General features: G+C 38.5%; 1 protein-coding gene across 2 annotated transcripts; it reads left to right on the forward strand.

The window, feature by feature from the left end:
- Positions 1-27,459, forward strand: LOC137255965 (sodium- and chloride-dependent glycine transporter 2-like). 2 transcript variants are annotated; one of them, XM_067793584.1, is made up of 14 exons: positions 1-52; positions 11,613-11,729; positions 14,064-14,195; positions 15,102-15,384; positions 16,300-16,432; positions 16,631-16,765; positions 19,251-19,354; positions 19,750-19,874; positions 20,546-20,658; positions 20,949-21,077; positions 22,139-22,238; positions 22,754-22,854; positions 24,195-24,365; positions 26,182-27,459. In XM_067793584.1, the coding sequence occupies exons 1-14, from the start codon at positions 4-6 to the stop codon at positions 26,377-26,379; spliced, it is 1,890 nt and encodes a 629-aa protein (XP_067649685.1). In that variant the 5' UTR covers positions 1-3; the 3' UTR covers positions 26,380-27,459. The 2 variants fall into 2 exon arrangements, with proteins under 2 accessions (XP_067649685.1, XP_067649686.1); XM_067793585.1 differs by lacking the exon at positions 1-52 and adding an exon at positions 10,808-10,864.

Here is a 27,459-nt window from a genome sequence, read left to right on the forward strand (position 1 = left end):
GTTATGCCTTACAGTGTGTGTCATCAGTATAGTGACGAGCAAGCAGAGAGAGGTGAGTTTGTGTTTCCTATTGTGGTGCATACATATGTATGTACTTGTCATTGTCCTCCAGGGGTGGTGGGGTGAAAGCGTTCGCTCATCACGCCGAAGACCCAGGCTCAATATCCCACATGGGTACAGTGTGTGAAGTCCATTAATCATGTCCCTCGCCGTGATATTCTCGGAATATTGCTAAAAGCGGTGTAAAACTAAACTCATTCACTCTGATCCTTATGTTTGTTCCTGTCAGTTTGATAACCATAAGCAGACGAGGAATAATTTCTAAGTAGCAAATACTTTGGCTGAAAAAGATAATTAGGGGCACCAATCGAGGCTCATTCCAATTGTTAATTAAAAATAAAATATGGTTGGTATTTGATATGCCTTTGTGGGCCGCACAGGTCTTTGCCAAACGATGAATACTTCTGGAATGATGTAAATGTGCATTGTTTAGTGTTGTACCGTGTTTTAATGCCAAACCGAAACTAACATTCATGATTTGCGGTGTGTTGGTTTTAATCACTGTTTAACTGTTTGACGGGATTGTATCGAAATCTGTATGAGTTGACACGAGACATCGTGACCGCCCTCTATATTATGCAGAGATAATTTTTCTGTTAGTATATATATACAGTAGTGTAATGGGGACCCGTGAAGATCCGGATTAGAATTGGTCTTAAGCAACCCATGTTTTGTCGTAAGAGGCGACTAATGGGATCAGGCGGTCAGGATCGCTGACTTGCTAAACAAATATCGTCGTAACACAGTTGCGTAGATCGATGCTCATGCTGTTGATCCCTGGATTGTCTGGTCCAGACTGGATTATGTACGGACCACTGTAATGGTGGAGAGAAATGTTAAGTATTCATTCGACTTCATGTATAATGATTAGGAAGCGCTCATAAAAATCTTCATCGTTACTTTCCCCGTCAGTAGTGTCACCTTGGTGTATTTATGATAGTCCTGAAAAAGGGGTTTAGAACATGGGGTTTATTTGTAACTGTAAAGGAAATTCATGCATTTCAAACCTGATCACCGTGGTCTGTGGCAATTCAGTTTTAGAAGGGCAATTTTCAAGTTACCATTATGTTGTTAGTTCTTCAGTTATAACTTGACAAAACCCATAAACTTCTATAATATTCAGATGTGTGCCAATGATGATATAGACACACTAAACTGTCTATCTTACTTATGCCACGTGGTTCGAACAGTATGCGTGAACGCATAAGGGAGGTAACTGCAATAGGCTTTTGCGCACATTTACTCATTTACTATGGAGGTGCTGGGTACCAAATTCAGGATGTGGAGGGTATAATCGCATAGCAGTAAAAATATGAAAAACGGTGATTTCGTCACATAATGGATATCAGCACAGTTAATAATATCAATGATAGTAATAGTCCGCTTACATGTCATAGTACCTGCTCATGGCGCTACATGCATCACTGTCCCCTATCATAGGATACTATCGTATTTTATGATACTTTTTCAACTCCATGGGGATCATACAGCCAAGCTGCCTGTTAGGCGCAGTGAAGTAACTACCAGCACATCCTCACCGGTACCTATATTAAAGCTGGGTGAACGGAGACAATGTGGATCTTAGCATCTTGTCCTCGAATATTACGCAGATGTGCTGGGAACCCGAACCTAGGTGCCTCCAGCGGAGTCGAACCCTTCGGTGTAGAGAAGATGTCTTCTCTACGTAAACTCAAATTTATATTACCGGGCTGTGTATTGAATAGAATTTATACAATGTACATAAGACCCCATTCCGAATATGCGTGTGAAGTATGTGCTCAATACCGAGCACATAGATTAGAACAACTGCAATTAGAAGCGGCAAGAATTGTAACAGGTTTACCCAAATATACTCATCATGAACATCTGTATTATGAAACTGGTTGGGAATCTTTAGCAGAGCGTAGGAGAAAGCGAAAACTTTGTCTTTTTCACAAAATACATCATAATATGGCACCATCGTACCTTAATGATCTTGTTCCTGGGAAGGTAGCGTCTAAACGTAACTATAATCTCCGTAACTCTGACGATATCTCGCTTCCCTTCTCCCGATTAAAGTTTTTGTATAATTCGTATTTTCCATCGACAATTAGAATGTGGAATGAATTTTCAGTTGAAGTGAGAAGAAGCGTGTCCCTGAATTCATTTATATCAAATATTTACACAGCTCCCAAATACTTTGATTTTGGACCGAGAATCACTAATATCACCTTTACAAAACTACGTTACATGTGTAGTCAACTGAATTACGATCTGTTCCGTGCTGGTATAATAGATAATCCAAAATGTTCTTCTGGATATGTTTGTGAAAATTCTTATCATTACCTATTGGACTGTTAACTATATACAGAGATCTACCATGATGGCTAATTTACGCAGTATTACCAATGTTACTAGTATGTTTGGTTTGCTACGTGGCAGAAGGTGGTCTAAGTTGTATAACTTGTACCCAATCCTTTTCTCATGAATATAACATGTTTAAAACAAAACAACCCTTCGTCGTGATAGGCATAATATTTAAGTGTATATATACCAGCCATTATTAATGCTCAACTAAACACCCTTTATATTCAAAGGAATTTTAGGGCATGATTTTGTATGACACATCAAACTGAACATTAAAGCTGGTTTGTAACCCTTATTTTCATTGGTCTTTAAGACCTTGTAGAGCAACCAATGAAACAGGCCAATGGAAATTTGTCATTGCAAGAACCACGGGAATGTTTTCAAGGTTCGAGTAGGTTTACCTAACGGTACATTGGTGATGTAGAGGATGTAGGTTTTCCTTGTATTTGGATGAAACTCGATGTGAGAATTGATCGGAGTCAACTTGCGGTTGAATGCCATACAAAAACAATAAATTTGGTGTAACTTGAGAAAGAATTACCATGTTGAAGGTAAGTAACAAAGTAAATATACTACATCAGTTGAGATAGAGTCAATATTTCAGATTCACAAACTTAAGGATATAGACACCAGCATCAAGACTAGCACTGCATCATTTGTTATTTCTCTGCATATATTAGCATCTGATATATATATTCACCACTGTTTTGCCTTTTTAGTCCGATGAAATCTATTACGGTGTGTAATAGAACCTGATCGCTCTCTGGTCTTGACGTTTTATACACAGACGATCGACTCGGTCTTCTATTATTCCAACTCCTTTCAACGTGCAAATATATTATCCAATCAGAGACTCACTCTACTAATCGGTGCGGGGCTGTTGCCTTAGATTTATTTACTTCCAGGCATATGTCCTGACTTCATACGAGAGTGGCTGGTAAAATTATTGAAAGCTTTTAATGGAAATAAAAAGACAGGTTAGTGATCTTTACAAAGGTCAACAGGGTAAAAATCTTGCAGTTTTGTTTGGTCCGTTTGCCCGTTGTCCGAACCCTAGCCGAGGCGAGCCGGGCCGCAATTTTGTTTCGATTTACTGTCACACCTTCCCACTTGTTATGTATATAGGTTATACTTATAAATGCAACAGAGTCGAGCGCCTGTGGTTTTGTATTTGTTTCTCTTTGTTCTGATTAAATAAAAAAATGCAAAGTATTGTTTTCATATCTCGCTGCAGAAATCCCCAAATCTTCAATCTACATTAACCTTATTCATGTGATCAGCATACCCACTTGAACCTAGTGTTGTTTAAATGTATCGCTGATGGTGTCTCATATACTACTCTATCGGAACCTTATTGAAAGTCCCACTTAAGACACAGTTTCATTTCATTTAACGTTAAACTTTTCCTGTCAGTAATCATGGCAGAGTGTTTTCCTTTTGTTTGTTGTCTTAGGTCGCACTCATATTCCATGTACAGTTCCCATCAAAAGGTTAGACACACCAGTGTATATATATCTGCTTACTTCATGCAAATGGTCTAAACAATATTTCGTGAAAAGTTCCACACTGTTAAGGTGCTGTCTGCATATGAATATGAATCAGTGAAAATTGGTGAAATCTTAACCAAAATCTACACCAAAACGCATCGGCTCACGTACACGATATTTGCACATGCTCCTTAGCAAGTGGATGCATGATCCCCGTGCAATTCATCTGTATTCACCAGTTGGTTCTCTCAAGTTTGTGGAGAATCAATCTTCGATGTAACCATATACATTGCATATAGTGAGTATTTTGAGTGAGTCTAAACTGTTGAAGGGATGTATATTCGACGGAGATTCGACGGAGAAATAATTGAGAATCGAGACCAGAGAATCAAGTGATCAACAGCAAGAGCATCGTAAGATAAAGCAATCCTGTAATTAATAGTATGAACACCTGGTTTGGGTATGACGACAACCAATCAACCACCTAGACGCGATGGACTCATTAAGCACGCTGATGAGTATGAACACTGTTCAGGGTAGATGTCAAGCAATCACCTTCGGTGACCTTGGAGCTGACGTGTCATGGTGACAGGGTTGTTTATTTAACCCATCGCATGTCTCAAACGTGTCTGGGTTTTGAATTGCATGAAACCCTCATTTTATAAACATTATAAAGTAGCTGTATTCAGCTGAAAACTCCATTAAGCATAATTTACTTCAAACGACGTCAGTCATAAACTAGATTTTCATTTAAATGCAGTTATTAAAATGACATGAACACCTGGCAGATTTCTAATCATATATTAGAGTCCGGAGGTTAGGAGTTTAAGCACGTGTCGTGTGATTGTGACCCAATTTTATATATTCTATTATCACCACTACAAGACCATGGTTTATTTTAAACGTAGCTGAGTCATTCTCGAAAGCTGCAGCTATTTGGTGTACAAAAAACAACGTAATTCAGATACAAAATAATCAGTCTCTGTTTTCACAAATGGCAAGCTACATTGTTAAGGTTCACATATCAATAATATTTGAGACTTAATTATTTTCAATATTGTTATGAAGACTAATTAAACTAAGTAGGTCGAAATCACAATGTCTTTCTTGTAACAACAGTAATATTTGTATTTTCCTTAAAGATACATTGATACTTAAAGAATATTTTGATATTTCTGATTGATTTCTGCCAATGTCTTACTCTTTAGACCATAAACCATTTACTTTCTAGTCCTGTTATACGAAAGACAGTATCGTTATGCCAAAGACACTTTATGTTATTGGAAAGAAAATATATCAAATAAATTTGAAAAACTATGTGATTGTAACAAAAATCTTTGATCTATCTTTAATGACAGAAAGGGTTCTTTGCCTGATACCCTCAGAAGTATAGTAAGTGTTACATGTTGTATCCTTATGTCCAAATAAGGTGACTGACAATGACTCTGTTACAGAGAAGACAATTCAGTCTTATATTTGAATTAGGACAAGCATGCGCCAGTGGCATTGATGATAAGCTAGGTTCATATCAATCAATTTCCAAAGTATTGAAGTGTTTAATATATAGTCTATATTTTAGAACTTTGCCGATTTGTTATAATAAAGGCATGTCAGCGTTACTGGAAAGACATTTCAGAAGAAGCTGATGGAAGACAAAGAAGAATTTATTTCTGATTTAAATGCAATGATAGACATTGCGCTTTAAATACACAACAATTAAAGTTGCAGTTACCATTTTGAAATTTGTTTCGTTTAGGATCTCAGAAAAAAATAACCAGAAGTGACAGTAAAAGTCAAATTTATCAAACTGTCAAACAGGTGTACAACTAACAAAAGTATCCAAGTTGGGATTACCATCCTCAAACTGTCAAACAGGTTTACAACTAACAAAAGTATCCAAGTTGGGATTACCATCCTCAAACTATCAAATAGGATTACAACTAACGTAAGAATCCAACTTTGGATCATCTGCCTCAAACTGTTAAACAGGCTTGCTACTAACAAAAGTATCAAAGTTTTGATCATCTTCCTCAAGTTGTCAAAGTAAAAAATAAATGAAAAATTTAATCTCTGTATTTGTCATACCCATCTTGCCAGTTCTGAAAAAGATACATAAACGACTGCTTCATGTTTCACAGATGTTTTGTATTAGATTATCATCCATTAACTTTATCTAGGAAACTAGATGTTGAACACTTTGGGGGTTTTGCAGACTGATTATTACGCTGTCATTTTTAGTTTCGTCAGTCGCATGCTGTCTTTCAAATAACAGTCTTTGAAATGGACATAAGCATTCAAAATTCAAGAACAGATTTCTTTGTTAAACATAAGATAATTTCATCTCATATATTAATGCTCATCCGAATCAATCAGGAAAGAAAAACAGATAAATAATTTGTATTAAACTGTCTTTGCAGTAACAACATAAGTCCTTTAAGTAACAGCTATTGTTGAAATATATGACACATACAAATTGTTAAGGAAATATCAGTTGTTACTTCAAATGTAAACTCAATGGTTCTAATATGAGCGCATAGCAAATCTAGATGAACAAAGACCTACCAGATATATTGGGTATTTTTACATTTGTATTGAATTGTCTTTGCAGTTACATAATTTGTCTTTCCAATAACACCCTTTTACAAAAATAGTATAGCTGCATTCAGAAGAGAAAGTGTAAAACATGTTTCAGTTTCAGCATATATATACCTAAGATCTTTATCACAATTCAATTGTTAATGATACTGACATTAAAATGAAAAGAATATTTGACTAATCAAGATATGTTTCTTTGCAGTAACATTGATAGTCTTTCCAATAACAAAATAGCTGTTACAGAAAAGACTTATATTGTAAAAGTATAAATTGTAAAAGCAAATTCAGAAGATAATTAATAACTAGTCCCTTTTCCATGTCAGACAATATTCTTGTGTTGTAATTATGGTTCCAAATGCAGAGAGAAACACTTATTTTTGGAAATTGTTGGTTTATTTTGTTAATTGATGTTAATTTAGAGACACCGATGCAAAATACTCGCTAATGTTTACCTTTTCAACATTTCAACATTTTGTCTTGAACTTAACACCACATGTTTATCACTCTGAACCAGAAGTTGTTAATGAGTATGATAGGGAGTTCCACGTTCACAGGATGAGAGAGCATTAATTATTTCATGTTTTTTTGGAACTGTTACAGGAAAGACATTTTTCTTGCATACATGAGAAAAAGGGGTGTTTTTCGCTTCAAAATTCAGCTTGAAAATCACAAACATCTACCAGGAATGGGAAAAAGGCCTATTCTTTTCAACTATTCCAGAAACAATATCTTCTTAAATGAAATTTAGTGCACAGCAGACACCTGATGTTAGGGTTTTGCACCCTGATACATGAAAGAATGCACATCTCTTGTTACAAAAAGGAATAAAATAAAAGTATTTGGTCCTTTTGTTTGTAATAAAAAATTCCCAAACTAGATTAGATATTGCCAGTGACGGATGTGTCAGATTTTTAATACATTGATAAAATTTGACGTTTACAGTGAAGGTTTAATCCTGATACGTCAAAAAGCTGCATCGTTTGAGAATGACTCAGCTACGTCGTTTCCTCAAACATATTTCGCCCTAAAACCGGAACATTCATTACTCACCATTAGTTGTCCAAGGGCTTATAGGTTATTATATTTTACAGGGCGCAGTTGTTACCAATGCATCTGACAGGTTGATAGGGAAATCATTCAAAGGGTTAATATTTATGCATTTAATATTTCTTAAATTTGATTCGTACCATGCAGTTGCAACAATGTAATTACTGGATTGAACTGAACACAAATGCACATGCTACGTTTCGTGACGTCATCAGAGGCTTCATTATGGGCACGTGCAACACTTCTGCTCATGTGCTTCTCGAAAACCTTTGTGGAAGACATAAATTTTAAAACCTGATGTCGGTTTATTTGTTTGAGAGATTAATCAGTTTCAGTGTTATTGTTTTGTTGTTGGCAATTCCGCATTCGCAACGCCATGGCCAAAGCCTGACATTCCTACAAGAAAATATATATAACCACAGATCTTATTATGTACTCTGTGCCTTGCTCTTCTCGCCGCTCTTGGTATAATATCTGTTACTGATAGTGAATTTGTGACAATGTTGTTTGCTGATGATGAAGCATGTACAATTATCTATAATCTATGTACTAAGTGCATGCCATGTGCAAAATGAATGCCCTAACGATTACATTACGCTTCATGAGGCTGTGAAAACGGTTCTAGTTTTAATGTCACTTAAACATGCACGAAAGCACAACGATGGCAACTCCCATCAGAAAATTATTGACAACCATGTGTAAATTTGGTTAAACTATGATCTGCATACAACAATGTACACATTTGCATATGAGACGTGCGCATGTTGGTAGTGACTTTGATTCCCGAAGGAGTGAAAGGACTAGCTGCTAGAAGCAAGCACAGAGAAAGGTGAGTAGCTATGTGTTATGTTGTGTCTGTATAGACATATTTGCTTCAGTTGACGATAATTTGATATGTAGCAATATTATTTCTTGTGTTAAAATGTTCCGAGTGTAATACGTTTTACATGAGGACGTTTGTTACTAGAGGAAGCACTATCAAAGAAGAGTGCTAAATGAATACTTTGCTGTACAAACTATTATCTGTACGGATCTTCTCTGGGTGTGGGTGTGGGGGTTGGGGGCAGCTATCCCCTGTCCCCCTTGTCTACCTACAGTCCTGGATGGGACAACATAGTGCTATATTTGAAAATTACACGAGACTTAAATGTAAGTTTAAGTTTGCTTGAAATTATATGTAACGAATCACAAGTTGAGAGATCACGTGGCAGCGAGTTTCCCCTAACAACAAAGGGTGGGTGACAGCTATTGCATCTTGGGTGGACACGTGATCCCTCTATTATATTTCAACCAATCACATCTTTGTACGTGATCACGTGAGACGTTGAAAGTGCTCAACCAGGGTTTCAATCCAGCAAGTAGGAGACAACTACAGAGTTTCAAAAAAGGTTTTGATGTCAGAGCATAATTTGTGCATACACAAAATCTCCTGGAAATAAACATATAATAAACACAAATAAACATATATATTACGTATACAGTCTATCTCTGTAATCAGTCATTTTGTGTAATGACTAAATGAATCATATCGTGAAGAGACTGTGAACACTTGGCAATACGTGTAATGACTGAAAAGTCCCTTTATTACATGAAATGACTAAAACTAATGGTCAGGCATTACACGAAATGACTACAACTAATGGTGAGGCATTACATGAAATGACTAAATCTAATGGTCAAGCATCACGTTAAATGACTAAAAATAATGGTCAGGCATTACGTGAAATGACTAAAACTAATGGTGAGGCATTACATGAAATGACTAAAACTAATGGTGAGGCATTACATGAAATGACTAAAACTAATGGTCAGACATTGCGTGAAATGACTAAATCTAATGGTCAAGCATCACGTTAAATGACTAAAAATAATGGTCAGGCATTACGTGAAATGACTAAAACTAATGGTGAGGCATTACGTGAAATGACTAAAACTAATGGTGAGGCATTACATGAAATGACTAAAACTAATGGTCAGGCATTACGTGAAATGACTAAAACTAATGGTCAGGCATTACATGAAATGACTAAAAATAATGGTCAGGCATTACGTGAAATGACTAAAACTAATGGTGAGGCATTACATGAAATGACTAAAACTAATGGTCAGGCATTACGTGAAATGACTAAAACTAATGGTCAGGCATTACGTGAAATGACTAAAAATAATGGTCAGGCATTACGTGAAATGACTAAAACTAATGGTCAGGCATTACGTGAAATGACTAAAAATAATGGTCAGGCATTACATGAAATGACTAAAACTAATGGTCAGGCATTACGTGAAATGACTAAAACTAATGGTGAGGCATTACGTGAAATGACTAAAAATAATGGTCAGGCATTACGTGAAATGACTAAAACTAATGGTCAGGCATTACGTGAAATGACTAAAACTAATGGTCAGGCATTACATGAAATGACTAAAAATAATGGTCAGGCATTACGTGAAATGACTAAAACTAATGGTCAGGCATTACGTGAAATGACTAAAAATAATGGTCAGGCATTACGTGAAATGACTAAAAGTAATGGTCAGGCATTACGCAAAATGACTAAAACTAATGGTGAGGCATTACATGAAATGACTAAAAATAATGGTCAGGCATCACATGAAATTACTTAAATGCAGTGAAGACTAAAATAAGACTAAATATTCATTCACGCTGAGATAAAAATGTTTTACAAGATGCACATCAAGATAAAGATAACTGTCATTGATCCTTAGGCTTTGATCTTCTCAGATTCCTGGCTTGCTTCCCGGAGACCAATGATTGAAACAACGATTAGAGATTTGTTCATCACAGCTGCTCTCGATGTCGATCTCTATATTGCATTTACAGACCGCGACTGTTAACACGAATATCGTTGAGTGCGGCATTAAACAACAAAGCAAAAACAGTTCAACTCTGAATCGGTTTTTTACTTATATGACTTATGTTTGTATTGTACATGTAATTCACGTGACCATCAACAAGAAGCAGATAACATCTTGTGCAAATAGTGACGGAACCAAATATATCACCATCTACGGCTTCCTTGGCCAAACTTACCAAGGACACCTTCGCCACAGATAATAAAGATAAGACAAAATAATTGTAAAGACAGCTTTTACCTCAGAGAATAACAGCGATTGTTACGTGATACTCATCCTCGATAACGTCTGGATGCATCTACATCTCGGGCAAATGATTTTATTACCTCCCTTAGCTGACTCCACATTCTGACAGTATCCAATCAGCTACGCCGCCGTTACAACTTGCCAGTGTCGACAAAGACAGCGGTCGCAGCCGCGAAGGTTTGTTCGCAGTGCGACTCATGAAAAGTCAGGTAAGGGAGGTAACAAAATGATCAGGCCGAACCGTAGTTGCATCCAGGGTATAGTGGAGATTTATCGTAATGTATACCCACCCTGGAGATTATAGAGGATGTGTGATACTGTGTTAATTATTTGTTGGCGACTGACTCGCCCTTGCATGCGGTTGTGACGGATGCCACCCATGGGGAGGAATGTACTCACATTTTCTCGAACGGATGGTCAATGAACTAAGCTTTTGTTGTTTTGTCGCTTTAATTTAAAAGCGTTAATTGATTTCTTGGCTTGTCCTTGCATCTGTGTGTGAGTGAGTTTAGTTTTACACCGCACTCAGCAATATCCAAGCTTATGTGCTGGCCGTCTGCAATAATCGAGTCTGGACCGGAGAACCAGTGATCAACAGCATAAGCATCCATCTAGGCAATTGGAATATGATGACATGTGTCATCAGCGAGCACCTGACCGGCTGATCCCGTTAGTCGTCTCTTGAGGTAGGAGGACACCAGAAATGAGTTTCACACATTGTGGGGAATCGAACGTCGGCGGCTTGATGAGCGAACGGGTTTACCCCTAACTTACCCCTAACACACAGTACTTAGAGTGTGGATCTGCTGAACTAAGCCATACACCTCGGGACAATACAACCTTAGAGTGACCAGCGATCACTTTAACCACTGAGCTACCTCACCGTCCCTTTAATATAGAGGCATGCACTGGATGAACGTCCGCGTGGAATGTTTCCATCTACTCTTCTTATTCCAGCTATGGCACACGAACGCTGGCGTCATCACCTCGATTACCTCATCACCATACTCGGATCAAGCATCGCCTCCGGTGTTTTCATCAAGTTTCCGTATTTCTGCATGCGTAATGGAGGAGGTAAATAGGTTTGATAATTTGTGTTGCAATTAAGTTCGTCTGTGAGTACTCTCAAGTTCTGTTTGACAGTGTTTATATGTGGGTGATTGAGTTAGTGAGGTATTTGGAATGTGTGCCGCCTTTAACCCAGAAATGTACCCATGAAGGGATTCGAACACGGGACTCTGGCGTGACGAGTATTTATATACGAAAAACAGGAAATGGTTATTCTGTACAAATTTAACACTGGTCTCATAGGGCGTTTTGGACCTTCAGTTTGTTGCGCTTCGGTGCTGTTTTCTACCTTGAAATGTAGATTATGCTTACACGCATGGAACTGAATTAAGCTCCCCTTATATTTGCATCATTGTGATGAAGATACGCCAGTGATGCCATTTAAGAGATAAACCTGCTGTTTCAAAATCAGAGACATGATTTACCGAAATGAAACATTTAGCCGCATTTAGTCAATTTAGTAAAGCATGCCTCTGGTTTTCAATCGACCTGCGGCCTTCCTCGACCTGCGGAAGACACTGGAGGTGGTTGGTGCCGTTCGTAAACGTGACAGCATGAAAGAGTCTGTCCAAAGGAAACGACTACACTATATTTAAACCTTTATTAGTCTTGAGATCATTTCGGTCATTTCACGTAATGCCTGACCATTGGTTTTAGTCATTTCATGTAATAACTGGAATTTTCAGTCATTACACGTATTGCCAAGTGTTCACAGTCTCTTCACGAAATCATTCATCTAGTCATGGACATGTTTATTCAATGAAATAACGTCATAACTTTGAGCTCAGATTTCATAATCCCAACTCCACACCGCTGAAACCAGCCTATTGTCGTTTGTGCCCCCTGACCACACTATGATGGAATCGTCTTACCTACATATTTTTCTTGGATGTACAGTCTGTAGTTGTTGACAGTTACGCTTACAGTTTGAAACGGCGGACGACCCATTGATTATGCGTAAGTTTCAAATTTGAAGTGACAGTGGAAAATGCTTGACTGACTGTCGAATCTGAATACTGCAGACTCGAACAATAGATCCTTTTCTCATCGACCCACGACCTTTAACTCATCAAACACTGTTGATTTTTATGATCGGCGAGTGTCGATCGTGCTTTCACGTACTTGCCTCCACCTTGGCATGCGCCGAGATAGTGACAGAGCTGCTTTGTGAAAGCTTGTGTACATGCGACTAACTTGGGATTCCTTCCAATATTGTTTTCATTATTTGGGACTCAGTTGTGGCCGACCGTTTTATAAAATGTACGAAATTAGCAGTGACACTCTTGCAGGGAAGATAGCAGAGAGCAGAGCTCCGTGGTTCACTTTTTTTACCATTGACATAAATTTGGTGTTTCACCATACCGTTATCTTGTGATTTTCCCATTCTAACGGAAACAAATATAACATTTTCCAGGTAAATGAGTTATTACTAACGTTTTGCTACACATTGTGTATAAATCGAGGTGTAATTGTACGAGGCATTCTGATTTATATGTTAGATATTGTTTTCTTGGCAGTGTTGTAATTGAGTTTGAATGTTTTATAAAAGAAGGTAATATGATAGTGTAGTTCCCTGATAATTGTGGAGGAGATATGATATGATTGTATTGTTCGAGTTTTAATAAATGTTTTATCAGCATTTCCATGTTGTGTCTATAGTCATATTGGTGGTCAGGCTGACGTAGCGCGGCAGTGTTGTATGTACGTGCGCAGCGGCAGTGTTGTATGTACGTGCACAGCGGCAGTGTTGTATGTACGTGCCCAGTAAGGTGCCACGAAATCAGAGGCATTTTCAATGCCCCTTTGTAGAAAAGTCCAAAGTCTGCCTCAAAATACATCGAGTTGTTTTTACAAACCTCCATCATTGTGTTCAAAAGGAATGCGCGATTAAGCGGCCTTAAATGAGATGAGCGTCAGTCTAGAATTGATACCGTCTGATTTTCTTGAACAACCAATCAGAATCTAGTATTTCTATGATTCAAGGTACATGTACAGTCTAAGTAAACTTAGTCTCACTGTTATTCGTTACACTCCACCATTCAGTCTCAGTAGTGCAGTGTAACGAAAAGTACTGAGGCTAAGTTTACTTAGACTGGGTACATTTACCATGTTTAGTAGCACATCTGCGATAAGGAAAAGCGATGTTTCAGTTTTTGTCAAAACACAGCTCAGATGCATGTAAAGCATGTGTGATACAAGATGGATTTTGATTCTTTATTTTGACCAATCAGAATTAAGATTTTTCATTGTCATGGTAGAGGAGGTCGTTCTTGAATAAACAATTACAGAATATGTTCGTTCATGATCTAACTGTATGGTTATTATATGATTAATATTCAGGAGCTTATATAATTGTCTTCACCATCTTCACCATGCTTGCTGCCATTCCGTGTGTATTCCTGGAAATGGTCATTGGACAGTTCTCCCAAGGAGGTCTCATCAAAGTCTGGAACCTTTGCCCTCCATTCAGAGGTGAGTGAGTGACTTGGATTTTACGCTTCCTTCACACGTTGTACCCATGTGGGGAATCGAAGTCAAGCTTGGCTTGACGAGGGAACGCTTTAGTCGCTATGCTGTCTCTCCCGCTAATTCTGGGTGGCTGGTATTTGAATTTCTACTGTCTTGTATAGCCTGTAATAGATTCTGGACACATATAGTGATGAGATCCATTCAGTACCACATGGAAAACTGCTTTAGTTGCATCAGTTACCACCCATGAGTGAGTGGGTTTAGTTTTACGCCGCACCCAGCAAGTCAGCGACCCTGACCACCCGATCCCACTGGTCCCCTCTTACGACAAGCATGGGTTGATAAGGACCAATTCTAAACTAGATCTTCACCGGCTACACAGACATGACCCATAACAAGGCCGAATGCGAGTTTCTGGCACTCGTACAGGCTATTTCCAGGGGTCTGTTTTGCACCCGTACAGACTGGTCACAGGGATCTCTCTGTATGGTCACTAGGTGGTCTCTCTGGCACCCGTACAGTCTGGTCACATCGGTATCTCTGGCACCCGTTACAGTATCGTCACAGGGATCTCTCTGGCACCAAAAAGGAACGAATTCCCAGTTTCCATTAATAATCACAGACAAATGCCATGACATATGCCAGTCAAAAGAACTTTAGAAAAGAAATTGTATCTGACTATGCATTCAGTTAATGTTTCTATACTGCAATGACACATGATATTCAAAGGAAGTTACAGAACAACCAAACTTCTCCTCTGAATATACATATGTCTTGTTTTCATATATAGAGACATGAAAACAGCCTGCTAGAACTCACGATTTTCATATATCACTATTGCCGATTTTGGATATTTTAATTTGCTCTGGCATAGTGTATTTTAAATGAATTCCTGTTTTACTTTGCAAGGTATTGGAATTGGCATATCGATATCGACCTGGCTCTATAACTGTTACTACAACGTGATCTTCTCCTGGTTCCTCTTCTACATGTTCAAGTCGTTCTCCTCCATCCTTCCCTGGTCAAACTGTGACAACTCCTGGAACACACCAGCGTGTATATCTGGCGAAACCGTCGCCAGTCTGACGTATCCTAACACCACTAACATCAACGAAGACTCTATGAGTGGAGGTGCTGTGAACTTTACTAACACCAGTGTTCCTGGAATGACGGCGGCAGAAGAGTTCTGGAGGTTAGTCTACAATCGACCTTGACCTTGCAAAAATATTAGAATTTTGATTATAGAAATAAAGTTGTGCGGATCAGTTAGAATTAAAGTTACGCCAAACAAACAAACAAACAAACAAACAAAAACAACAAAAAACAAACATAAATACAAAAAATACCATATATTATGGATGTCGGCCGCCTCTTGGAATATTTTTTGTTTCAGCAGCTTTGTTCATTATTAAGGTATGATTGTTTATTTGTGGGTTACTTAACGCCACATTTATTAGTTTGTTATTTACCGTCGCACTCAACAATATTTCTGCCGTACGGCAACGGTCTGTTTATAATTGAATCTGGACCAGACTATCCGATGCTCAGCTGTATGAGCACAGATCTACGCAAATAGGATATGATGACATTTGTCAGCCAATTCAACGAGCATGACCACTGATCTCGTCAGTCGCCTATTACGAGAAGCATGTGTTACTGAAGGTAAAACCCGACCTGGATCTTCACGGGTCTCAGGTGTGTGGCGCCGGCATGTAAATAGCTTATTATGGACCAGCTATTCCAGTGATTGCTGTTGTGGAGAACCGTCAACGCCGTCAGGTTTGACTGTTGGCATCGGTATCACTAATAGGTGTTAATACATGACACAGATTCACTGTATTGGTTGACACGTGACAGTTCGTAGTTCGATGCTCATGCATTTGATCAATGTAGTATTGTCTCAATTACTTACAGACCACCGTCAATATGACTGGAGTGCATATGTTTAACAAACAACCCATGGCAAACTGTCATTGTTCTGATATTTGATGAATGTTAAGTTTCAGTTTTGTTTTTAATGAAACTGTTCGGGACTTCCATTATGTTGTGCCACATTCCCATTTAAATTTGAGACTTATTTAATGATGTATTCGTTCCGCACTTTCAGATTCCACGTTTTGGAAATCACCGACGGTCTGGATTACCTCGGTACTATAAGATGGCCTCTTGCGGGATGTCTTGCCTGTACCTACGTCTTCGTGTACCTGTGCGTGTTTAAGGGGATTAAAGTGTCGGGAAAGGTATAGAAAACTCACAAACATTGACTATATACTGAAGTGAAGAACTTTTAATCCTTGTGAACACTTAACCAATGTCTGAAATGAAGAAATTTTAATCCTTGTGAACACTTAACCATCGAACAATGTCTGAAGTGAAGAAATTTTAATCCTTGTGAACCATCGAACAATGTCCATTTACTGATGTCATGGTTTGTTTAGATCGTTTACGTCACTGTGGGCATCCCATACATCCTGGTGACTGTCTTCCTCGTCCGGGGATGTCTACTTCCGGGTGCAATGGACGGGATTTACTTTTACATCTACCCACAATTCCAAAAACTTCAAGACCCTAGTGTACGGACATTACCTTTATCGATATATAAACATCAGCAGACACGATTTATTTTTGACATTTATTATTTATTTATTGCCTTCTAAAATGATTCATTGGAATGTTTTGCCGATATTCATATTATTTGTAAACATAATTTTTTGTCTCTTTTCCATTTGTTTAAAGACACACAAGAATGTGTACCAATATCGCATTTGAGTAACCCGTTAAGTACACGTCCATTGTTAGTTACCTTTGTTACATATATTAATATGTAGAAGCTTGGATATTTCACAAGAATTTGTACTTGTAACGAACAGCAACATATAAATGCATGTCTGGCACATTTTATTGTACCACATATATGAAGGGAGGCTCGTGTTTTTTAAAAGAATCTGTACCTGAAACGAACAGTAAGAGCACTTAAGTGCGTGTCCATTAAATGTTTCTTTTGCCACAGCTATGATATGGAAAGAGGCTCGTAGATTTTCATACGAATTTATATCTGTAACAAACAACAAAAACACTTAACCCCATGATGCCGAGTTGTTTTTCAGGCGCACATTTTCATGAGGTTTGAAAAGCGAATGTTGTGCGAGAATTGCGAAAATTGCCTAGAAATCTAGAATTTTTAATTTGCTATCCGTTGGTGTAAATATAACTGCGACTACCTCAGGGGTTTGGGAAACAGACACTGCTAAATGTTGTCCAAAAATTGTGTATACTTTAAAAAAAAACAGTAATTGTCTCCGTTTTTTATCGTGCACCGATAAATACACTCTGCTACGATTTTTTAAATTTGTCATCTCTCCGAATTGTGTGAGCGAAGAAAATACAGCCTGGTGTATGAACGACGTCGTTTCACTTTCACTATTATGACGTATTTTTTAATTTGCATATTGTTGAGATATTTTTTCATGAAACTAATTATATTTAGCCTTTTTCAACCTCATGCCATACGTGCACATAGGGTATGCGTTTATTCTTTTGAAAGTTTTTTTTATTGTTTAAATAATATCTACATAGGAAATTGAAACATTTAGTGTGCTATACCACATTTTAAGCCTTTTACTACACAAGTGTTAGATGATCACACGTAGCCATAACTGCAACATGTGCTTTAGTTCCTGTGATGTACAATATTCAATACGTTGTGACTGGTATTGCAGTTTCATATGAACAGCTTAATAAACAGCGATTCAATTCATCCTTATAAGTAAAACTGATGAAATTAATTAAAATGATTTATACATGTTATGAAATGTATAGGCACACATATTTAAAGGAAATGTCTTGTTCACTGAATTTGTGTGTGTCATTTTAGAGACAAAACAATAATGAATATTGATCGACCCGGTGCGGGTTTGTCCGAAACATTTCGTGATTCAAAATCTTACCTCACACATAAATGTTGTTGTTTGATTGGCTAAGCGCTGTTTTATCATTTTCAATGTACCCCACTTACAAGCTAGGTACGTAGCAATGTCTTTTTCCGACGTCAACTAAAATGTCTTATTGTTCTCAGTAATTTCAATATATTTGAAGACGTGGCTGTTACACCGTTAATAATGAATAATGCAATATAAGTCCAAATACACCTACACAAACGAGGAGAATATAGAAATCTAAGAACAAACATATTTATGGTTAGGGCCATTCAAGTCGCTATTGCCTGTTTCTCTTGTAGTACATTGACATCTTTTCTTAAAAATTGTGAAACTACCAACACGTATCCGCTTACACTGGGGAACTTCGTATGGGAATAGGTTTGTTCACCTTGAACAAAACATAACGACAATATAGTGTCCGTATCCACAACGAATTCTTCATATTGTACATTTCTAACTTCGTAGCGGTAAGGAGATTTAGGGCCGCGGGAGCGCAATGTCGCACAACGTTCAAATTTGAAACCTTATGAAAAAGTACTCCTGAAAAAACTCGGCATCCAGTGGGTTAAGTGCATGTATCTTACATTTTTCTTTAACCACATAAATTGATGAAAGGGTTTCTATACGAATTGCTTCTGTAACGAACAGTAAGAATATTTAAGTGCGTATCTATTCCTTTTTGCCACAGATGTGATATAGATAGAGGCTTGCACATGTAGTTCTTCTTAATAATTTATACCTGAAACAGACACCAGGACACATTAGGTACATGGCCATTAGAGTTGTTTTTTACACCACATATATTGAAAGAGACTTTCATGAGACTTTCGTTTTTCATGAGAATTTGTACCTGTAACACTCAGTAGTAAGCAGTAAGAACACTCAAGTTTTTTTCGTTTTTCGTTTTTTTGCCACAGATGTGATATGGATTAGATATCTCATAGTTCTTCAGAAGAAAGTGTACCAGGCATTGGGGACACGTTAGGTACATTCCCATTACATGTTTTCTTTTGCCACATTTATTGACATAAGCTGTTCAGGTTGTAGTGTTTTTCAAGAATTTGTACCTGTAATGAACAACACTTAAGTACATGGCTATTGCATGTTTCTTTTGCCTCAGATATGGATCGAGGCTTGTAGTTTCTCACTGTTCTCGATGGGCGTTGCCATGGGATATATCATTACGTTGTCTGGCCACAACAAATCTAACAACAACTGTTTCAGGTAAGCATTTAAAAGCCCTGTGACTCATCCTAATTCCTCACAATGTTGAGAATTTCTAACAACTCATTTGACCAAAGGTCCAAGCAGTTTACAGCTTACTAAATGGTCATGATGTCTATTCTGGCCAGTCGGTTCGACCCAAAAGAAGTACATTAATTCATGGTTGAAAGATGAAATCGATGGATTGCAAAATTCCTTTGGTTTCGAAACCCAGATGAATGTTTACTGAACTGTCAGCTCTTTGCCCGTTATGTATTTTGACAATATTAACCATTGGGTAATAGAGTCACAGATAACTGTATAACAATGTTATACATGTCACATAATCACACAGTGACTCATGATTATGCCTTTCTGTAACCAACGCAATAATATGACATATTTTCTTCTAACAGGGACGCCATCGTCGTATGTTTTGTGGATTTGCTTTCTACAATTTTCGTCGGCTTTTCCTTCTTTTCAATCGTAGGCCACGTTGCCTTCAAAAGTGGAGTAACCGTCGAAGAGTTCGAATCATCCGGTTTGTATGAACGTCAGATGTTTCATCAGTACAAGTACGTATGTCACGTAATTGTGAAAATGGTATTTGAAGAGTTTTAATTGTGCATGCGTACGTTGGATCATATTTGTCGTCAGAAGTGACATTCGGGATAGTCAGATTGGGATAGTCAGACTCGCCGACTTGGTTGACTTTTGTCATTGTATCCCAACTGCGCAGATCGGCGTTTATGCTCTTGTTCGCTGGAACGTCTGGAAAATTATGTACAGACCACCTCCATATAGCTGGAATATTGATGTCTGCTGGACTAGCCTAGTGGTGTTCTCTCGTCACGCCAAAGATCCAGGTTCAATTCCGCTCATGGGTGCGATGTGTGAACCGAATATCTGGTCTCCTTTGCCATGATTTTGCTCGAATATTGCTAAAACTGCAAAATCATAATTACTCACTCGTTCACTCTATTCCTTTTGCCCTGCACCGATGATACGCACATGAACCTCGATATTGAAAACACCTTGGGCAAATTACTGTTCGTTGTCCCAAATAATCCCGAGTGAGCCTAGCTATCCCCCTTAGAGATTCAGAGCTCAGAGCTCACTGCTCAGCAAGTTTATTATTTCGTTGGTATTCCAAAAACTAAAACTGATTTCACCACAAAACTTAATAATTAATCTTTTCTGTTCTATATCTAGGGTTCAACCTTGGATTTATCGTTTTTCCCGAAATCCTGACTTATCTCCCCTTGCCGCAGCTGTGGTCTGTACTGACCTTTGTGATGCTAATGGCACTAGAAATTGACTCAATGGTACCAATCATAATCTCAAGCTATAATTTATTAATTTCCAAACATACAAAATACAAATATTCACAGTTCCATTTTAAGGAATGACGTCTTGTATCTGAGATTTCTTTCTTGGATGTGTAAATACTAATGCTGTACAGCCATTATTGATTGACGTCTATGCTATTCACAGTTCCATTTTAAGCAATGGTTTCGTGCATCTAACATTTCTTTCTTGGATGTAAATGATGACACTGTTCACCTAAGCATGTCCAATGTGGTTAGTTTCGATTGAATGACGATATTGTTTCTAGGTGCCTACAGTGGATATATTGGTGGAAGCATTTGGGGATATTTTCCCCATAGTAGCCAGGAGACGTCGGCTAGTTATTGCTGGGATTCTGTTGAGCAATTTCAGCATAGGCATCATACTCGTTACACAGGTAGAGTCAGCATGTGACACATATGTATTGATAGAGTACTATCATAAGTGTAAACCCACTTAAGCACTCACTATATATATGTTACATACGGAAGATGAATTTCACCACTAACTTTGAGGAACCAATTACAAAGTTAACCTTATGTAGCTGACTTGAAAGTATGTGAAAATATCGTGCGTATGATCAGCTGTTTTGGTGTAAAGTTTTGTTAAGGATTTGCCAATTTTCAGTGAGTTTCATCATTTATTGTGCTCATAGTATTTTCCGAAGTAAGTAAGAGGCGTCATTTACACCAGTGAGTCTAAACTGTTGGTGGGTAGTGTATACATATATGTGTATGTATAACACGATATATAACACGACACCTTTGCTTAATGATGTTGATAGAAGCGACAAAACCCTTTCCACATTCATTAGAAATGTAAGCTGAAAGCAAAGTCCATTTACAAGTGGATCTATATCATGAACATACACATATTTCGATAGTATTATGGCTGCCACTTTAGCATTATATATAATGATATGTGCATTTCTATTGCTACATAGGGAATTATTTTTATAAGCTTTAACTAACCCCATGCTTATTGTAAAGGGCTACAAAACAGTATTGGCTAGACAAGCTCGTTGATGTGGTTCACAGATGTCTCAACTGCGTAGAACGATGCTCTTGACTGCCGCCATGAAGCTGGAGTATTGCTGAGTGCGGCGTTAAGCAGCATTTACTCTCTTTAACATCCACAAATGATAGTGAGGCGACACACCGAATGCTCATAGAACATTTAGACCCGTGAAGGTCTACCCGGGGTAGAATAGGTCTTCAGCAACCCATGCTTGCCATAAAAGGCGACTATGCTTGTCGTAAGAGGCGACTAACGGGATCGGGTGGTCAGGCTCACTGACTTGGTTGACACATGTCATCGGTTCCCAATCGATGCTCATGTTGTTGGTCACTGGATTGTCTGGTCCAGACTCGATTATTTACAGACCGCCGCCATATAGCTGGAATATTGCCGAGTGCGGCGTAAAACTAAACTCACTCATCCATTCATTATTTCATTCAGGGTGGCATCTACGTCTTAACGCTGCTAGACTGGTATGCATATTTCCCCTCTCTTGCTCTGTACGCCACGTTGGAGTGCGTTGTGGTGGGCTGGTATTACGGTAAGTCAGTTGTTCAAATTCTTTGCAGTTAATTCGATTATTTCCTCTTTATTTCAGTAAAGTTCCCAAAACTCCCCCCCCTTTTTTTCATTGTTTTCTCGATATTTTAATTGTTTTTACATAAATCTAAAAATACGATCTGTCAATATCGAGTATATTCCTGAAATTTGAATGTTTTCCGGAACTTCGAGTTCAGAAAAATTAAAGAACTTTAACTGCTTAAAATAATTGTAAGGCTCAGTCAAATTTGTTGTAAGTCATTGTCCTTTCTGTGGAGTGTTTGGTTTAGATTTAGTCCCTAGTAGCTAATAGTCGTAGTGCAAAACGGTATAGACGACTAGGTGTGCAGAGTCGTTGACCACGACGTCGGTTTATCTTGCAGGGGCTTGGTTATGCACAGAGCGCCTTGTTAAACAAACAAACACCTTCAAGGAAACAAACCTTTTGTCGGGTAATACAGGATTTATGCCAGAATGTTACTTTGTGTCAGTGTTTTCTCTCTCGTTTGAATGCAGGCACACAGAGACTTGAAGGCAACATCGAGGTCATGTGGGGGAAAAGTGCTCCAAGGTTCATTATGATTGCGATCCGATTCATCTGCCCAGTGTCACTGATGGTGAGCTTAAAGTACAGAGCCGTGAAAATGCTACTTAACAGGACATCATTCTTTAACTGAAACGTGAAGGGTGTGAGTGAGTTTAGTGTTACCCCGCACTCACCAATATTCTAACTATAAGCCGGTTGTTTGTAATTGAGTCTAGACAAGACAATCCGGTGAGACTGACCACCAGATCCCGCAAGTCGCCTCTTATGACAAGCATGGGTTATAGAAGGTCAATTCTACTCCGGCTCTTCATGGGGCAACCCTTGAAGATCCGGGTTAGAATTGGTCTTCATGCTTGTCGAAACTAACGGCGACTAACCGGATTAGGTGGCCAGACTCGCTGATTCGGTTTAATATATAGAACAACATAACATCCAACGCAGTATCACCAACAGCTTGTTTACTTGTCTAATCACCTTTAAACAACTATAGGCATTTTCTTCAGCTGATTTGACAATATAACATAATAAATAACCTTCCATCGGAAATGCTCGAGTTTTAAATCAACAAACATATTTTTGATTGAGGTGTCTGGTAAACGAATAGGCTGACACTTGAGCTTGTTGTCCCCCGCCGCAACGCGGAACGGGGTACTATGGATTCAGCAGCGTCCATCCGTCAGTCCGTCCCATTTCTTGTTAACGCGATGCCTTGTGAACTGTTGTACCCAGTATCTACAAATTTGGTGACAGCCTACTTTAGGGGCTTATGCAGACACCAGTTGATTTGGGTGACATTGACCTTATCTCCAAGGTCACCACGACACTTTGACCATATTTTAAACTTTTGTTAACACGATATATCTTGAACTGTAGTACCCAATGTCTACAAATTTAGTGTCAGTCTACATTGACGGATTGCTAAGTCACTGCGAAACTGATCACTTTTCCCACTTTATCAATACGATATCTCATGGGCTATAAATTTGTTGACAGCCTTCACTGGGGGACACCCCTTAAATTTGGTGACATTGACCTCAAATCACCACGCAACTTTGACCACTTTTCAGGCTTATGTTAATGTGATATCTCATGGACTGTACTCGATGTCTTGACATTTGGTGACAGCCATTTGAAAATCATGCAGAACCAGTCATGTCAGCCATCTTGTATGTGGCAAACCACCCCACCCCACCCCCAAAAGTAGTAAATATTTGATAAATGTTTCATTCTTCCATAACGGCGCGAGACATTGCCATATTTTTGACAAACACTTGTTGTATTAGGTACCAATCACTCTGGTTGTTGTTGACGATGTCGTGATCAAACAATGCTTGACATATCAAAAACAGTCAACGCCCTGTAAGACGCATGTTCAACCACAAGTTGTTAGTGGTCTTTCCATTCCTACAGGTCGTCTTCTGCTATTCTCTGTATTCGTACCGGCCTCCTAAGTACGGAGACTACATCTTCCCTGCTTGGGCCACTGGTCTTGGATGGGCGATATCAAGCGCATCAATCCTTCCATTCCCTGTGGTGTTTTTGTGGACAGTGTACCGGACTCCAGGAACTTCACTAAAAGAGGTCAGCTCAAGCACCGGTTCTCAGAATCATTAAACCGATACTTTAATTCAAAACACACAAACACATGTTTGCGTATTTTGCTCAGTAAAAATCACATTTACTCAATTAATTAAACATCTGGAAGTGCTAGCAAAAATGATAATGCGTCGAGGCGTCCGAACTCTACAACTCTACAACAGCGTTAGCGAATGATAAGCAATGCTTCTATTTACATATGCTATTACAGCCTAAGCAATTGTCCAGGGTTTACTACAGTAGCCCTGTCTCTTCAACGAGTGTTTAAAAATTGCTTCCATCTGTTGTCAATAGTAGAGTTATTAAAAACGTACCGTAACTTCTTTTCAGAAGCATTTATGTTTATTACTTAAAAGTGCTAATTACCCAAAATGGTAAAAAACCTGTGTAAAACTACTCATTTCTTTAAACTAGTGGAAGTATATAAGATGCTTGTTACTCCCCCAAAAGTGGCATTACTCATGCATAAACAGACATGGGAGTAAATACCCAAGTGCTTGTAAAACTATCGGAGTTCAGTATCCGATTTCTCAAAACAAACTTAAGTCTGAGTTTTGACTTAAGTTCACGTTTTTGCTCAAATTTGAGAAAACGCAGGAACATGCATTTTCCAGACAGGACGGAAATCGGTACCAAACTCAGACTTAGTACACAATTTGAGTTTTGTGGACAGATTTCTTTAGTGGTTTGAATGTTTTATTTTAAAAAAATGCAGTTTCAGTTGTCAAACTCAGTTTGAGATTTGAGTTAAAACTTAAGTTTGTTTCGAAAATTCGGGGCCTGGTCATATAAATATGATGAAAACATGTTTGTCCATTACCTACGCGTTTCTGTCGAAGTCTAGTCGTGTCGATTTGGTAGACTGAAATATAAATATTTTGTAAACACATATTCTGTAGAATGAAATTAACCGTCTATTTAAAAAAAAAAATAATGAGCTTTTAGCTATCTCTTTAATTATATTGTCGTAGTCCGATATCCTCAAAAACTAGATTTTTAGTTCTTTTGGTGTGTGTGTATGTTTTCATTATTTTGTCGTTTTATGTTTTCTGACGAATGATTGAAATTGCAGTTTGAAAATGTACATTTGTGCTAGCAAGCAAACAAAATAGCTCCAACAGACAATCGAGAGTTAGGGAAATCGGTGCCGTGTGAAAATATAAATGGGAACCTCAGCTTCATATTTCAGAAACTGGTTTCATCCATTTCTAGGGGTGGTGGGGTCGCCTAGAGGTTAAAGCGTTCGCTCGTCATATCGATGACCCGGGTTCGATTCCCCATATGAGTACAATGTGGTGTCCCCCTCCGTGATATTGCTGGAATATTGCTAAAGGCGGCTTATTTAACTAGGCTCAGTCACCTATTTCATTTTTGAAGTTTGCATATTCCTGTTTTCATAGATGATATGCATCTTGATCCCCAACTCTCGTTGTAAACGATCCTGTTAGTGACCTTAAGGTCAAGCATGGGGATGCCGAAGACCTTTCTAACCCGATTCTTCAAGAAATTATAACAAAACAACAAAACCACCAACAAAACATAGCTATGGGCTTTGCCCAGCCGTTTTAGGACACGAGGCCTAAATATTTTAACGGTTCCAAACATTCACCAGTTGTGACTTCACTATAAACTTGAACCCGGGTTCTACTCCACACATGGGTGCAAACTGTGAAGCCATTTCCTTCATATTATTGCTAGAATGCTGGAACATGGGACCTAAAACTAAACTCACTCTCTCAGTCATTGCAAATTTGACTTGCGTTTACGATAACTACATGCATATCCTTCTATATACTTTCAGAGACTGGGTAAGTCATTGAAGCCAAACAGGCATTGGCACCTTCAGTCTGCAGAGGATACCCCTCGTGACGTACCGCTGGAGAGCGTCACAGCGTTCCATGACGAGAAGGATGACGAAGACGATGATGACAGGGTACAAAAAGATCCAAAGAGAGCACTTTTGTCCGTAGATGCTCAGAATGCTGAGAATGAAAGTTGAAGACATTTACCATTTGTCAGCTTTAACTATGCAGACATGCAAACGGGCTGAATATTAAACATTCGATCTCATGATGAACGATGAAAATATGTGAAAATGTTGTCAGTTGTTTTGTATATTTTTACCGTTCACGAATGTATCGTTGTTTGATCATTGCTGAAACAACGGTGGAACCAAATACTGCGATACCCCTCTGCCATTCCCGTAGCTCTGGTGATCTAAGTGTATCTCCCCCTGCTAAATGCGACCAATCAAATGTCGAGATTAGGAAAGAGACAATTAAAAAGAGAGATAACTCGCATTGCCTTAAATCCCAAGCCACCGATTCGCAGCCCGCTCGTATCCCTGTGTAGGGAGTAACATTTTCATGACCGTTACATACATGAGGTTATGAGGTTATGCGTCATCAGGGGCGGTGGGGTAGCCTAGTGGTTAAAGCGTTTGCTCGCCACGGAGAAGACCAGAGTACGATCCCGTCATGGGTACAGTGTGTGAAGTCCACTTCTGATGCCCCCTGCTGTAATATTGCTGGAATAGTGCCTAAAGCTTCAACACTACTGATTATGTCTCAAGAACAGTGTTTCTATCAACTGAACAACTTTTTCTGAATAACGAAGACTGAAGATCAACTCTAGACCTGTATGGAGGAGGTCAGCATATCCAGGGGGTGAGGTCAGGTCACCCATGTCACCCGACAAACCCTATGACGTGCGAGGGACAAGGTTACAATCATTCATACGGTACTCAAAGTATTGGCCTTATTAGCCTAAAGGTACTTTTCGTTTCTTGGAGATGCATCTCCACATAAACAGAAACACAACCGTTTAAAGCGTTTGTCTTTTCACCCTTTTGAAACATTTATCAGTTCTTAGACACTAACACAAACTTTTAAATAAGTATTTTTTTCGCAGTCTTGAAGCATATATATGTTCACAGAGAAATGTCTGTTTTGTGAATTTGTTTCACCCTCTTGCTATGGTTTTTTCGACGTATGTGCCGACCGTGTCCTTAATATGGTGACATGCTTTCTGAACAAAGGTGTGCAATAAATTCATGTAATAAAGTTACATAATCCTTGTC

The sequence above is a fragment of the Haliotis asinina genome, chromosome 11, assembly GCF_037392515.1.
Source record: "Haliotis asinina isolate JCU_RB_2024 chromosome 11, JCU_Hal_asi_v2, whole genome shotgun sequence".
Lineage (NCBI taxonomy): Eukaryota > Metazoa > Mollusca > Gastropoda > Lepetellida > Haliotidae > Haliotis > Haliotis asinina.

Bases quoted from the DNA above. Each gene is read 5' to 3' on its own strand.
- LOC137255965 (XM_067793584.1), top strand. From the start codon at position 4: ATGCCTTACAGTGTGTGTCATCAGTATAGTGACGAGCAAGCAGAGAGA. The intron at 14,196-15,101 runs GTGAGTGAGTGA...TTACTTTGCAAG, and splicing joins CCTTTGCCCTCCATTCAGAG to GTATTGGAATTGGCATATCG. The intron at 20,659-20,948 runs GTACCAATCATA...TATTGTTTCTAG, and splicing joins CACTAGAAATTGACTCAATG to GTGCCTACAGTGGATATATT.